Source organism: Nerophis lumbriciformis, linkage group LG34, assembly GCF_033978685.3.
Source record: "Nerophis lumbriciformis linkage group LG34, RoL_Nlum_v2.1, whole genome shotgun sequence".
Taxonomy (NCBI): domain Eukaryota; kingdom Metazoa; phylum Chordata; class Actinopteri; order Syngnathiformes; family Syngnathidae; genus Nerophis; species Nerophis lumbriciformis.
The window spans coordinates 18,707,501-18,722,392 of NC_084581.2; the positions used below are offsets into that span (position 1 = coordinate 18,707,501).

At 38.4% G+C, this 14,892-nt stretch overlaps 1 protein-coding gene across 2 annotated transcripts in view; it reads right to left on the reverse strand.

Annotated features, from left to right (window-relative positions):
• Positions 1-14,892, reverse strand: part of wasf1 (WASP family member 1) — a 114,459-nt gene that overhangs the window by 9,651 nt on the left and 89,916 nt on the right. Inside the window, exons 5-6 of one of the 2 annotated variants that reach the window (XM_061929844.2) lie at positions 12,873-12,990; positions 2,556-2,612 (exon numbers count right to left, since the gene is read on the reverse strand). In XM_061929844.2, coding sequence (XP_061785828.2) covers positions 2,556-2,612; positions 12,873-12,990 — 175 coding nt within the window. The remainder of the gene's footprint in view (positions 1-2,555; positions 2,613-12,872; positions 12,991-14,892) is intronic. The other variant, XM_061929845.2, reaches the window with a different exon arrangement.

Below are 14,892 nucleotides of genomic sequence, written 5' to 3' on the forward strand. Positions count from 1 at the left end.
AAGCTCATTGAGAGAATGCCTAGAGTGTGCAAAAAAGTAACCAGAGCAAAAGGGTGGCTATTTTGAAGAAACTAGAATATAAAACATGTTTTCAGTTATTTCACCTTTACATAACTCCACATGTGTTCATTCATAGTTTTGATGCCTTCAGTGACAATCTACAATGTAAATAGTCATGAAAATAAAGAAAACGCATTGAATGAGAAGAAGGTGTGTCCAAACGTTTGGCCTGTATTGTGTGTATGTATATATATATATATATATATATATATATATATATATATATATATATATATATATATATATATATATATATATATATAAATCCTTTGAACTTGAATATAAATGCTATGAAGTTTCTTTCCACAGTAGTACACTTTCACAAAAGTTTTACTTTATTTTTGAAAACCTTATAAAAAAAACATTTACACATATCCTGTTGTTTATATGTCAGGGATTTATGCAGCCCATTTCAATACAGATCCTCCATGAGTCAAATATGTATTAACTGTCATTTTTTAAATATACTTACTGTGAGTGCTCTTGACAGTTTAACAATATTAACATCATATTTAAAGTACTTTATTTTATTTTATTTTATTACATACAATTGTTTGATCGAAACTATGGTAAATCAATATTACACAATTAGTAAACAAAAGCAAAAAATCTTCTACTCATTGAAATCCTTTGGTTTTTACCCTCAAAGTCCTCCTGGTCTCTTATTCCCCGAATGTGTAAACATGAAGAAAAAGGACATAATAAGCTCTAATAACTCTAGTATTAATCATATACTGATACTACCCTTGGTATCAACACTACTGATTTATGAATGGATCCATCTTTCTTTTCCGAGAATGCCCAGCAGTGGCTGCTAAACAGCAACAGAACAGCCCAACAGCTGTTACATTATCCTCTCTCGACTCTTATCAATCTACTTGTTAATTTTTTGTTAATAACTGCTTATTTTCTGCTGCATCGCAGTTTTATATACGCTTCCTAAACTTTACTAAGCACTTAGTTCTTGTGTTGTTTCAAGCGTCTAGCTTAGCGATTAGGATTATGCATCTGCTTGCTCTGTGCAACATGTTTAGCCTCGTCCTCCAGTGATGCGAATACTTGTGAAAAATTGTGTTTATTTGCCACAATGGAGGATTATGAACCTATAGGGGAGTGGCTCCACACCGTGTATGGAGATACAGTTAGCAGCTAATTATTTTGGTCGGCGGACAGAGTGTCGAAAATAGGAATGGACGTTTAAAAATTTGGACGGTTCCAGGAGAATTGGAATGTGAGACCTGGTTTCCATCGATGCCCAACCCTACAGTACTAATAATGCTACCGTACGCTTGAAATTGCTGTTTGGCCCCTGGTCCGTTAGCACATTTTCCTCTTTGGCAGTTGAAGGCAAAATATTTGAGCAACCCTATATTAGAGCAACATATGAAAAATAATTAAAGTATGACCTTAAGATTTACTGAGTTAAAAATTAAATCAAATGTTCCTTTGCAGAATTGAAGCTAAACCGTGATGATAAGCAACGGGAGAACATTATTTTTTGAAAAGAAACGGTTTGAGAAACCATTGATTTTTCTTTGCTAAAAGGCACACAAACAATCCAACATTCACTAACTGTGTTACAAAAAAGATCAATTGGAAACATACATAATGTTGGATGTAGAGAACATACAAACCCTTTATTTATTAAATCACAATTATTGAAATTCAACGATTTGGTGCATTTGCAAACAGCTAAAATTATGTATAAAGCAAACTATAACCTGCTACCCAAGAATGTACAGCAATTCTTCTCAACAAAAAAGGAGAAATATAACCTTAGAGGAAAATCTAATTTAAAACATTTGTATGCTCGTACCACACTTAAAACCTTTAGTATATCAGTATGTGGAATTAAATTATGGAATAGATTAACCAAAGAAATCAAACAAAGCACTAATATGATTCACTTTAAGAGACTGTTCAAAATACAAATGTTCACAAAGTACACAGAACAATAATTATGATGAACATCTTGAACCCTTTTTTCCCCCTTTTTTTTATTGAGACAAAGATTATTTATGTATTTAATATTTTTTTGCTTACTATGGTATATTATTTATTTATTATTTATTTGTTCACTGTTCTGTTACAGAGAACAATGAAATTGGATAAAATTGCTATGGTATGAAAAGGGGTAGGATTAAATAAGCTCTGCTTCTTCCTACTCCTTTTCGGACGTGCTGTCACGAATCAACTGGAATTGTGTGATGCATTACATTGTATCGTATGCATGTTCCAAATAAACTGGAACTGAACAAAGGAGTCGATTCAGCATAAATTAATGAAATAAGCTTCAGAACAGGGAGTGCTCACAGACTTGTTAACCAAATGTTCATATTTAAATGAGAACTGCATCGGTTTTTTTTAAGAAAATCACTTCAGCACTCCTTACCTCCTAGACATGCCTAACATTTCAGTGCACACGCAATATTTTATTTTAGCACAAACATCAAACAAAAAACACACAATAAGAATCGCTGTTATTTGTCACATACCTGCCCAGGAAGGTCTAAGTACCTATAGACCTGATCATACATGCGGGGGTCCTGCAACTATAAGAAACAACAACAAAAAAACAATAGGAGAAGCATCGGGGTGGAATAGGGTCAAAGAGGAACACAACACTGCAGCACACGCTTGAACAACATGGGAGCATAAACAAGCGTCGGTGGCGAGGGCGAGCGAGACAACAAAAGGTAAAAGTGCTGTTAGACAGAAAACGCTCACAGCAACAGAGGAGGCCGCGATAATGCAAAGTGAAGAGAATAGAGTGTGGAGCACACACACACACACACACACACACACACACACACACACACACACACACACACACACACACACACACACACACACACACACACACACAAAATAATAGAGCTGTAAGGTATGGTGCAAACAAGATCATCCTGGAATCGAGGACACCTATAGGTGGAAGGGAATGCATTCAAAACACTCATGCAGGTGAACACGTGACTTATTAATGTGCCTAAGCTGCTACCTACTGCACATAGCATAGCATGTCCTTATTCTTACATATTATGTTGTGTGGCGTGTGAACATGAAATGTGACTGGCATCTCTTTACAGTAGCTAAATAATGTTGCATGGCGGCACCTTGTAATGCTATAGAGCAGGCCTGGGCAATTATTTGGACTCGGGGGGCCACATTTAGAGAAAAAAATGTGTCTGGGGGCCGGTATATCTATTTTTAAGAACACAAATACAAAAACTCACAATAATGTCTGATTGAATGCTAAAAACGTTATGACAGACCGTCTGAAAAAACGGAATGGAATTTTTAATTTGTTTACTGAATGACACACCCAGAATGTACATGAAATGTACTTGAACATTTTTTTTCCCTACATATTATAAAACCAAGCGAAACGTAACAAAAATGCAACAAACAGCGAAATATGAACACGAAGGGTAAAAAAAACCCCCACCTACAATCTAATGTATCTGATATATCACTAAGCTTTAGAACTTTGTTGTAAAAATCTCCTTCTGTGTCTGTCCCTGACACCCACATTTCAAGCTGGCCGCTCTGAAATCTCTGTGGAAACGCTCCCCACCCACACTGCTTGGTGCCTCGTCTGAGCTGCTGTGATTTAGATTACCATAGTAACTAATTAGATTATCATAGTAACTAATTAGATTACCATAGTAACAAGTATATCATGCAAAAGCGCAGATTCCAACCATTGAAATACTTTGTTTAGTTCAAGACTTACGGTCATTTGAAAACATCACTGCACATCATAATGGCAGCTACAGTTTCCATCTTAAAGATCTAAAAAAAATATTTGGGAATGTCCGGCGGGCCAGATTGAAAAGCTTAACAGGCCACATGCGGCCCCCGGGCCTTAATTTGCCCAGGTCTGCTATAGAGCTACTACAGAACTACTACTGACAGAAATCAATGGTCAGCCCTATATATGACTGTAAACGTGTGTAGAATTATGCATGTTTAGTGTGATCGAGTCAGCAGAACTGTGGCTAAGCTAATGGGTAAATAATAACATGCGTGCATAGCTAATAGGCACCAAAAAAAACAACAACATTATGCTTTGCTGCTGTACAAACTAATTGGGGCTATGGCTGCAGCTATTGATTATTTGTATTAATCGTTTGTTTGATTAACCGAGTAATTGGATAAAACATACTTTTTAGCCTCAATGCGCATTTTAGGGAAAATTGTTGAAATATACAACAATTATTCTGCTTACTATAACCACAATTCTTTTAATAAATACACATCATGAACACTAAAATTGCACTGTGCATCAATAAAATAAAAACAGCCATTAAGAAAACAAAACGCCACCTTACAGATCACGGCATCGCCGCTTTCAAGTGTGCTCTATTGCGGCGCCCATGTGGAGACTATGTCCGTGTATTTAAAGTTCCAGGCACACCATGCTGTCCGGATTTGATCAATTTTGTTTCGTTACACTCGTAAAAAATTGATCGGATTAAGAGAATATAAATCAATAGGCACCTATTGGGGCGGCATAGCTCGGTTGGTAGAGTGGCCGTGCCAGCAACTTGAGGGTTCCAGGTTCGATTCCCGCTTCCGCCATCGTAGTCACTGCCGTTGTGTCCTTGGGCAAGACACTTTACCCACCTGCTCCCAGTGGCACCCACACTGGTTTAAATGTAACTTAGATATTGGGTTTCACTATGTAAAGCGCTTTGAGTCACTAGAGAAAAGCGCTATATAAATATAATTCACTTCACTATTAGAGGTGAGGCATTTATAACAGAAAGCTTCTGTTTACTGTCATTCTAATGTTATTTGTGCATACTGTACATTTTTAGAGTAACATTGCGTCAAGAAGAACATCTTGCGTAAAAACCAAACCAAAAACATGAATGTGATTAACTCGCTCTGGCAAAAAATAAATAAAATACTATTAAGCATTTATAGTAACAATATATTTATTTTTAATAATGCTAATATTTATGATTTATCTTTGAAAAGTTCACTTCAGCTTTACAGAGGGAGATTTTACTTTTACATGAACTTTAATCACTTTTATTTCTAAACAAAAGGGAGGGGGCGTTTATGCATGGCGTGGCATCTATTCTTTTAAGTGGAGGTACGCAGTGATTTATTGGAGTGATATTTAAAGTCATACGGAAAAATTGGCATTTCAACCCACATTTGGAGAGGAGGAGAGCTCCTCTTTCAAAGCAGTGTACAGGATTTGTATTCCGCACGCTTCGACTTTTAAGACTCGACTCTATATATGAGGCGGCATATACATAATGGGAGATCAATAGGAGATAAAGATGAGTTGCATACAGTTAGTCAAGTGTTGCGGCGCTTACTGGAGGAGCGCTGAGGGGGTGCTTTAGAGTCGGGCTGCAGGCTTCACTGCGTGGAAAGCAGATGCCCTGGCAAAGAGGACATTCTGGGGGGAGAAGAGCTTACCTCCGGGTGGGTGAGGAAAGGAGGAGGAGAAGGGGTTTCGGAGAGGACGCTTATAAGGCCCTCGGGACACGCATGATAAGGCATTTCCAGCTGCACAGATGTTATAAAAGGTTAGAATGGAATGCGGAGGACAAACTGAGAAGCATAGGTGGGATGAAGAAAAACGAGGATTGATCCTAATATACAACTTTTATATGGAATTTAATCAATTTGCAATATTCTGTTTGGGCGAAGCAACAAGGTCGGTGGAGGGTGCCGAGCTTGCTGCCTAAACGGGCTGCAGTACTAATCAAAACAGAAAGAAAACACCGCTTTCAAGTGTGCTCTATTGCGGCGACCGTGTGGAAACTATGTCCGTGTAATTAAAGTTCCAGGCACACCATACTGTCCGGATTTGATCAATTTTGTTTAGTTACACTCATAAAAAAATTGATTAGAGTAAGAGAATATAAATCAAAGCTTTTTATTAATTAATTAGTCATTGCAGCCCTACTTGGGGCGTTACCCAACTGTAGAGAGGAACATGCACCTTTTAGAGGTGAGGCATTTATAAAGGAAAACTTCTGTTTACTGTTATTCTAATGTTATTTGTGCATACTGCGCATTTTTAGAGTAATACTACGTCAAGAAGAACATTTTACATAAAAACCCAACCAAAAACATAGGAATTTAAATCAATTTGCAAGATTTTGTTAGGGCGAAGCAACAAGGTTAGTAGAGGGTGCCGAGCTTGCTGCCTAAACGAGCTGCAGTACTAAACAAAACAGAAAGAAAACACGGAAAGAACAAAGATTGAGTTGGCATAATTTTGAACAAAATTGGTTGCAAATGTTGTGTATTTTCATTCTTCCCTGCCTGGCATTGGTAATATCAGTGCCTGGTGTGCCGACAGTAAGTTAAGTTGAAGTTGAGTTAAAGTACCAATGATTGTCACATACACACTAGGTGTGGTGAAATGTGTCCTCTGCATTTGACCCATCTCCTTGTTCACCCCCTGGGAGGTGAGGGGAACAGTGGGCAACTGCGGTGCCGCGCCCGGGAATCATTTTAATGGGTCCCATTTTTATAGTCTTTGGTATGACTCGGCCGGGGTTTGAACTCACAACCTACCGATCTCAAGGCGGACACTCTAACCACTAGGCCACTGAGTAGGTGCTTGCAAAGCTATACTGCCACCTAGTGACATTTTATAGGTATTACTTTTGATGCTAACCACTGCTTGGTGAAACTAATTTGTGTAATTAACATTTACTTGTGCTGTCGAATGATACATTTTTTTTTGGATCAGCTCGATCACAGGGCTGAGTTGATTATTTTTGATTAATCACAACTAAATATAGTTTCTTATTAATCGTTGCTAATTTTGCACACGCAAAGAGACTCAAAAAAAAGAGATTATACATGCAAAAGAATGCATGTATAAAGAAAAAGAGCTCTAAGCTCTATTCCTGGATTTATGGTTATCGTCACCTATTTGAGGCGACATCCCAAAGGCAGAAAAGCACACTTTAGCCTTTAAAGCTGAAGTCTCATGAGATTTAAGCATATTTTTTACAAAATATTGTGTTTGACGTCAGAATTTTCACTGTATTTTTTGGCAATCATTGATGGAACTCACCCTTCACAGTTTTAACCGACACATATATATTTCTTACATGATCTGTTGTCCTTAGCTGCAAATTTTTCAGCCCGTCAATTTTCAATAACTGTATGTCTCCATCACTCTGCTCAAGCCTGCTGCCTCTTGATTGGACTTGACTTGTTGCCATAGCAACCCCGGACAAGGGGTTAAAAAGGAAATTTTTGTGGATTGAGGCTACTCCATTCTCGCCACTCGCAAAATTTACGGTTACTGTACTATGATAAAAAATCAGGGTTGTCTTCTGACCGACTGGCTCGGAAAATATCCTCCAGCTAATCCGTTGAGGCTAACAAGATGCTAATGAGATCAGGACTCCGTGTACTGTAGGTCTCCATTGCGGTGCTCCTCATTTGTCACTAGCCGCTAATCCCTGGCCGCTGCAGCGTCGGCCACTTCATTAGGTACCCCTGCATAATCCAGGTATCCAATCTACAAGTACATCCTCCTCAATTCTGGTGTATTTGTTTTGTCAGAGTTGCAATTTTCAGAAAGAATTAGCCTTGTTATGCAAAAACTCAAATGTCCACTCTAGAGCATGCTGGCTCTCAGGAGATTACTTTGATTTAAGACTGCCATTCCATATTTGAGGCCTACAGTATAATCTTGAACAAAGCTCCAGAGTGGGCGTAATAATTGACTAAAAAAAAAGCTGATTGCTGATTAAACGGGCTGTTTGCAACTTGCTCGCAGTTAACAGTTATTAAACCGAAAAATATAACAAGAACACCACCGGCTAGCTTATGTTTCTATTTGCGGTTTAACAGAACATATATGCTTTTTAAAGTGTATATATTTTTCACGATTACTACTGATTATGTTGGATAAAAATTTCTTGGCGGTCTGAGGCAGGGAGCAGGGTGCGCGTGTACTGGTGTTGTCCCAATACCAATATTTTGGTAGCGGTACCGGTACCAAAATTATTTCTATACTTTTTGGTACTTTTCTAAATAAAGGGGACCGCAAAAATTGCATTATTGGCTTTATTTTAACAAAAAAACTTAGGGTACATTAAACATACCGATATGTTTCTTATTGCAGTTAAGTCCTTAAATAAAATAGTGAAGATACAAGACAACTTGTCTTTTAGTAGTAAGTAAACAAACAAAGGATCCTAATTTAGCTGCTGACATATGCAGTAACATGTTGTGTCATTTATCATTCTATTATTTTGTCAACATAATTAAGTACAAGTGGTAGAAAATGAATTATTAATCTACTTGTTCATTTACTGTTAATATCTGCTTACTTTCTCTTTTAACATGTTCTATCTCTCGTGATTTAGGGCTATATAAGTAAACTTTTGATTGATTGATAGAATAACCAAGCTGTAACGACATTGTTATTGTAAGCGCAAACTGTTTTTCTAGTGTAGTAACACATCATCTTGCAATGACATTAGCCTTAAGCTAGCTACTGCGTCATAAGATGAATGGCTTTTGAGTTTGTAATGCACAACACAATGAGATAAAACACCAATCTGTACTGGCTGAAAAACATGAACAATAATATTACAGTATCTGTAAACTATTAGCCCACATTTCATGTTTTGTTTGTAGACAGCTAGCTCGACAGCGTTTGTAAAGTAATAACAAGCATGACGTGCTGCATGTATCATGATCAATATTAAAGTGACTCATTCGATGGACGTCTGTGTAGTCCAGCTTGCCTGAGACCTTTTTTTCAGGTTTAGTTTGGGTACGCACGCCATTTACGTCGGCGTAGCTTGTCTCCAAGTTCCACATTTGCACCGCCAAGTCATGCCGATCTCACTCTCTCGGCTTTCGTCTGCTCCAACGTTTCACTCTCTCTTTGATTTTGCTTCTATAACCAGCAGTTCATCCTCCCTATATTCAGCTTCAAAACGATAAGCCTATGAATCCTCATTCGTCCAAAAATAGTTGTCTTCTTTGTCTGTTACCAAGTCTGCCATTATTAAAACACACTCACGTTTGTTTCCGGGAGTAGGAACACACATTTGTTGCCGTAAGTCGGAAATGTGCTGCTATGGAAACGGAAATAAATGCGTTGAGGAAAGAAGTTCTGGTAATGCATAAAATGACCAAATACGGTAAATATTGAACATATTACAATATTGCATTTCACGCTCTCTTTGATTTTGCGTCTATAACCAGCAGTTCATGCTCCGTATATTCAGCTTCAAAAAGATAAGACTATGAATTCTCATTTGTCCAAAAATAGTCGTATTCTTTTTTTGTTACCAAGTCTGCCATTATTGAAACACACTCGCGTTTGTTTCCGGAAGTAGGAACACAAATTTGTTGGTGGAAGTCGGAAATGTGCTGCTATGGAAATGGAAATAAATGCGCTGAGGAAAGAAGTTTCGGTAATGCATAAAATGACCAAATTCGGTAAATATTCAACATATTACATATTGTTATGAACGTGTCTCTTATTACATTCTATATATATTTGGAGCATATACATAACAGGTTGATGGCGGGTTTTGAAATTGTTTTAGAGGGCTTTTTTTGAAGGCTACAATGGTGACTCCTATTAGCCGCATTTTGCAAGCGTTTTTTTTTATCATCTTTAGAATCCTAAAAAAAAAAGACATGTGTGTTCTGGTCTTTCATTATGATTGTGAACAATAGGCAAAATTCCAAAAAAGTGCAGTTCCCCTTTAAGGCCGTTGAAGCGAAATGGAGTGCAGTACTTGACTGCAACCAGCAAAGGTGTTGTTGAGTCAGTCTCAACTAGTTTCCTATCTAAAATGAAAAAGACGCTATGGGAAGTTCAGAGAGTCCACTCTGTTTACACATAGTTGGCAGGGTGCACTTTGTAAATGACGATTTGGATTTAGAGGCTTAACACCATGGATATATTGTCCTTGTTAATCATCTATCCGTTATTTTTTACACAGCTGCAAAGTTAGACGGGCCGTGAAGAAAAAAGATGGGAGGTTGTCATCAATTTGTGTGTCAGATTCTGTTTACTGCAAAATATAGGTGATCATCTGAAATGCAAGGAAAATGATGCAACGCCATGCAATCATTATGTTTACTTGACCACTCTTGAAATATGTGAATGTAATGCCTCAAATCCCACCCCGCCCCCTCTCTTGGTGGGGTCTGTCTAATAACTGCCAGTGTGTCGAATAGGGGGAAATGAGCTTGGCTTTTTTTTACGAGCTCAGCCCACCCGGGGCTTTAATTAGAATGAAATCACTGGAGGGCGCCTCTGCCATAAACAAGCATAACAACCTAACCCTGTGACGCATGTAAAATATTACGCACTGTGACGCTTCTCTGATGAATTTTACATTTAAAAACGCATCTGCATATTTAAACGTCGAAGCATCTCGTTCTCGCCTCTACCCCTCTTGGAATTGTTATGAAGATATTCATGTGTTATGTTGCCTGTGAACAAATCATGACTGATCAGATTGCATGCAAGGCCTGTGTGTGTGTGTGTGTGTGTGTGTGTGTGTGTGTGTGTGTGTGTGTGTGTGTGTGTGTGTGTGTGCACGGAGGCAGAAAAGTGGTGCATAATGCCCTGGAATAGACAACTAATTATGTGTAAAGATCACAAATCAAGTCGTAACTAGCAAGGTTGACTGGTGGAAGTGTTGATTCATAAAAGTAAAAATGTCAGATAGTGTACACATAAATTAGGTCTATTCAACTGAATTGTTTTGTTGATATTCTGATATTCGCTTTTTGAGAACCAGCATCCTCTGCAGCGGACATTTGTTTTTTTCCCGTTATGCAGACTATAAGTGTCCACTCCAGTGGATGATAGCCTTTAAGAGGTTAAAATGTTAAATGCAGTGATCTGCCATGTGTTTACACTGCCCTAAGTTCCTCTGTACAACAGGAGCGCTCTAGTGTTTGCAGGAATTTGCAAAAATGTTAGCCTCTCCCAAATGATGTCCTTCCTGCATGGGTCAGATTTGGCCCACGGGCAGCCAGTTGAATAGCCCTAACATGAACTGAGTCATTTCAATCGGTTATGCCAGGGGTCCCCAAACTTTTTGACTCGGGGACCGCATTGGGTTAAAAAATTCTGTCCGGGGGCCGGGCTGTGTATATATATATATATATATATATATATATATATATATATATATATATATATATATGTGTGTGTATATATATATATATATATATATATATATATATATATATATATATATATATATATATATATATATATGTATATATATGCACACGTTAGGTCAGGAAAAAACACAGAGGTTATTTCATCCCTACAAGCCTGTTTCGCAGGTTTCCCTGTTCTTCAGGGGATTTTATTATATTATATATAGTATGAAATCCCCTGAAGAGCAGGAAAACCTGTGAAACAGGCTTGTAGGGATGAAATAGCCTCTGTGTTTTTTCCTGCAAGCCTGTTTCGCAGGTTTCCGTGCTCTTCAGGGGATTTTATTATATTGTATATATTACAAAATCCCCTGAAGAGCAGGGAAACCTGCAAAACAGGCTTGTAGGGATGAAATAGCCTCTGTGTTTTTTCCTGACCTACTGTATTGAGCACTGTATAACGGATAAACCACATAAACCTAGACTATATATATTAATATATATATTAATATATATATATATATATATATATATATATATATATATATATATATATATATATATATATATATACACACTGTATATATATGTATATATATATATATTCCGAGCGCGATGATGTCACGTTATCGATGGGAAAATGCATTTTTAGACAATATAATTTGCCTGAGCGGCTAGGAGACTCCAAGAGTAACAAGCGGTAGAAAATGGATTAGAAAGGACATCAATCCATCCATTTTCTACCGCTTGTCCCTTTTGAGGTCACAGGGGGTGCTGGAGCCAGCTGCATTCGGGCGGAAGGCGGAGTACACCCTGGACAAGTCGCCATCTCATCACAGGGCCAACACAGATAGACATACAACATTCACACTCACATTCACACTAGGGCCAATTTAGTGTTGCCAATCAACCTATACAGATTTTAAAAAATAATCATTTTAACTTGGGACTTCCCGCGGGCTGGATTTTGGACGCTGGCGGGCCGCATCTGGCCCGCGGGCCGTAGTTTGGGGACCCTTGGGTTATGCTTTGTATTTTCTAGGAAATCACTACCATCACACATAGTCCTTTGTTCTTTGCGCCGAGCTGTGTTTTCATCAAGCGGACCAGCTGGCACTACAGATCAGTAACCATGATCTTGGTCATGTTTCCACTGTGACGTGAGTAATTACTTTATTGTCCAGAATATAAGACTACTCCGCTCAATTTTTTTTTACAGCAGATCTCTGGATGTTGGTCTGCGTAAAATGTGAGCGACATGAAAAACATCTCTGACTCACTGGTCTGGCGAAAACTGCTTGTTTATACCCTACTGAGAACCAACGTCCTCTGCAGTGGAAATTTGTGTTTTGCATCACGGCGGTTTTTTGCTAAAGAAATTGACCAAAAACAAATGTCCACTGCAGACGACACTGGATTAGGAGGATCTAAACCCGGATAAAGGACAACCTATCTTTTTAAGCCCTTCCAGACAAAAAATATTGTCTTATATTCAGGTCAGTACAGGAGTATTATCGTAACAACAAAAAACGATTACTAATCAAACGAAAAGTTAAACAGTGTGTTTTCGATATTTCACAATTTTTTACAATGCAACGAAATGCGAAAAGATTCCAACTATACCGCTTGGTGCAAACAAGGCGAGTTACCACATATCGAGTTTTAACGGGACCTACCTTCTGTTTCCGCCTCTCCTTGCGCTTGTCTTCCGTGTCCTGCAGCATCTTCTCTCGCCACAGGTCGAAAAAGTAGGAAGGATTGGTGTAGAACTTTAGGCCTTCCTTCCCGTCATCTCTGCACAAAAAGAGATTACGTTCTTAAAGCCCCACTTAAGAACTTTCAGTTTTGGTTGATTTTGCCGGTGCCAGTGGACCAAAGCGATATTGTTTTGCCTGAAGGAAAACCACATTCCCATAAAGACCAGCACATAGGGTTAGTCGGTCAGTATGACGGATCTTTCCACTGTAGGAACCTACATATTGTGCTCAAACTTTGTGTTTGTGGTTTGCAGTCATTGCATTGTTTTTTCTTCTTACAGTACTTTTGAGTTTGTTGCGTGGCTGGTCGTGTCAGTGTGGAACTGCGAACTATCAAGCTGCTGGTTATTTATTGCTACCACGCAAATTTCCAATGGCTAACATTAGCATTATCATTTAGATTTGAGCATCAACAATTATTTACTAGTCCAGAAAGGAGCAGAGCCAAGGCAGCTTTGGTCGAAAATCCTGTTTTGTCTTTGAGCTCATGCCAAAAGCCTGGCCAATGTTGATCCTTGACTGTCCTTTTATCCGGGTAACCTCCCTTATTCCTTTTTTTGTCTCCTCAGCCAAAACTTTTCGTTTCTTTGGTTGTTTTGCAGCTTCTGCCATGATAGCAGTAATTGCACGTAAGCATTCGCATCGACTTCCGTCTTTGTAACAAATGGGGAAAGGGGGAGGGACGTATGCCGTAAAGCAAGTCAGAACATTTGTATTTTTTTTTGTGTGACGGTTCCTGCCACCCTCTTCAAAGTTGCCTAGTGCCAGGGAAAGCGATACAGACCCCCCTCGAGCCATGACAGAGGTGTCATTCAACTAGTTGTAAGTCCATGTATCATCCCATTTTATGAAGGTTGAAAAGCTACTGAGTGCTGCTTTAATATTTCTTAAATTAAGGTTCAGGGTTAGCTCCATTATCCTGCTTGAGAACCAGCGTCCTCTGCAAGGGACATTTGTGGACATGGTATTTTGTCTTTTAACAGAATTTCGAACTCTAACAAAAGAAAACAGGCTGCAGCTAAATGTCCACAATGGAAAAAATGCTTGATATGCCCAAGTGAGCCATCAAATAACTTCTCACTTGTACTATTATGAGAGGTTTTTGTGGCTCATGGTCACCAGAGGGTATATGTATGACATTATAGGGTGGGAAAATCAAAAGATCAGACAAGATGTCACATCAAAGGTTCTCTCTTCAAGCAAAAATGATCGCACAACTGCAAAAAAGACACAAAAGGGGACAGATAGGACCCCCATTTTTATAGTGTAGTCGTCATAGGGATTTAATCGGTATCTTCATTAACAAATAAAATGCTGTCAAAAACACCAGAAACATTTATTTCACTTTTTCCACACAGCCGAGAGCCTCTTTCTCACTCTCGAGTCTCTGGATAGTTACTTTAAAAGGACATTTAATGATGTTGTAACAGAAGTATGTCTCTGTAGTGCCTGTTTATAAGACATACTGTATCTATCCTCTCCCTCACTTGTTGCTTGGTGAAAATTAAAAGCAGGCTTAGGCAGTCAGCTACAGACAAAAAGCATTAAGTTTAATAGTTTAAGGATAGTTTTTCTAACCTTGCATGATGTATATGATTTATGGCATTTATTTCAGTCGACAAGAACAAAGTTAAAGCGTGTATGTAGTGGCTGAGCATAGCACAATAGCACACAGTGTTTGAGGCAGGCATGGATAGGGTTGCCTAGTTTCTAAAAAGGCAGGGCCGGCCGACCCAATTGTCTTCATTCCAACTAGACTGGTCAATTTTTTGACTTAGACTTAGACAAACTTTATTGATCCACAAGGGAAATTGTTCCACACAGTAGCTCGGTTACAAAGGATGGAAAGGGTAAGGACGGAAAGGATAATGCAGGTATAAAGTAGACTAAAAATGTACCATAGTAGCAATACAAAATATAACATATATGTAATATTTAC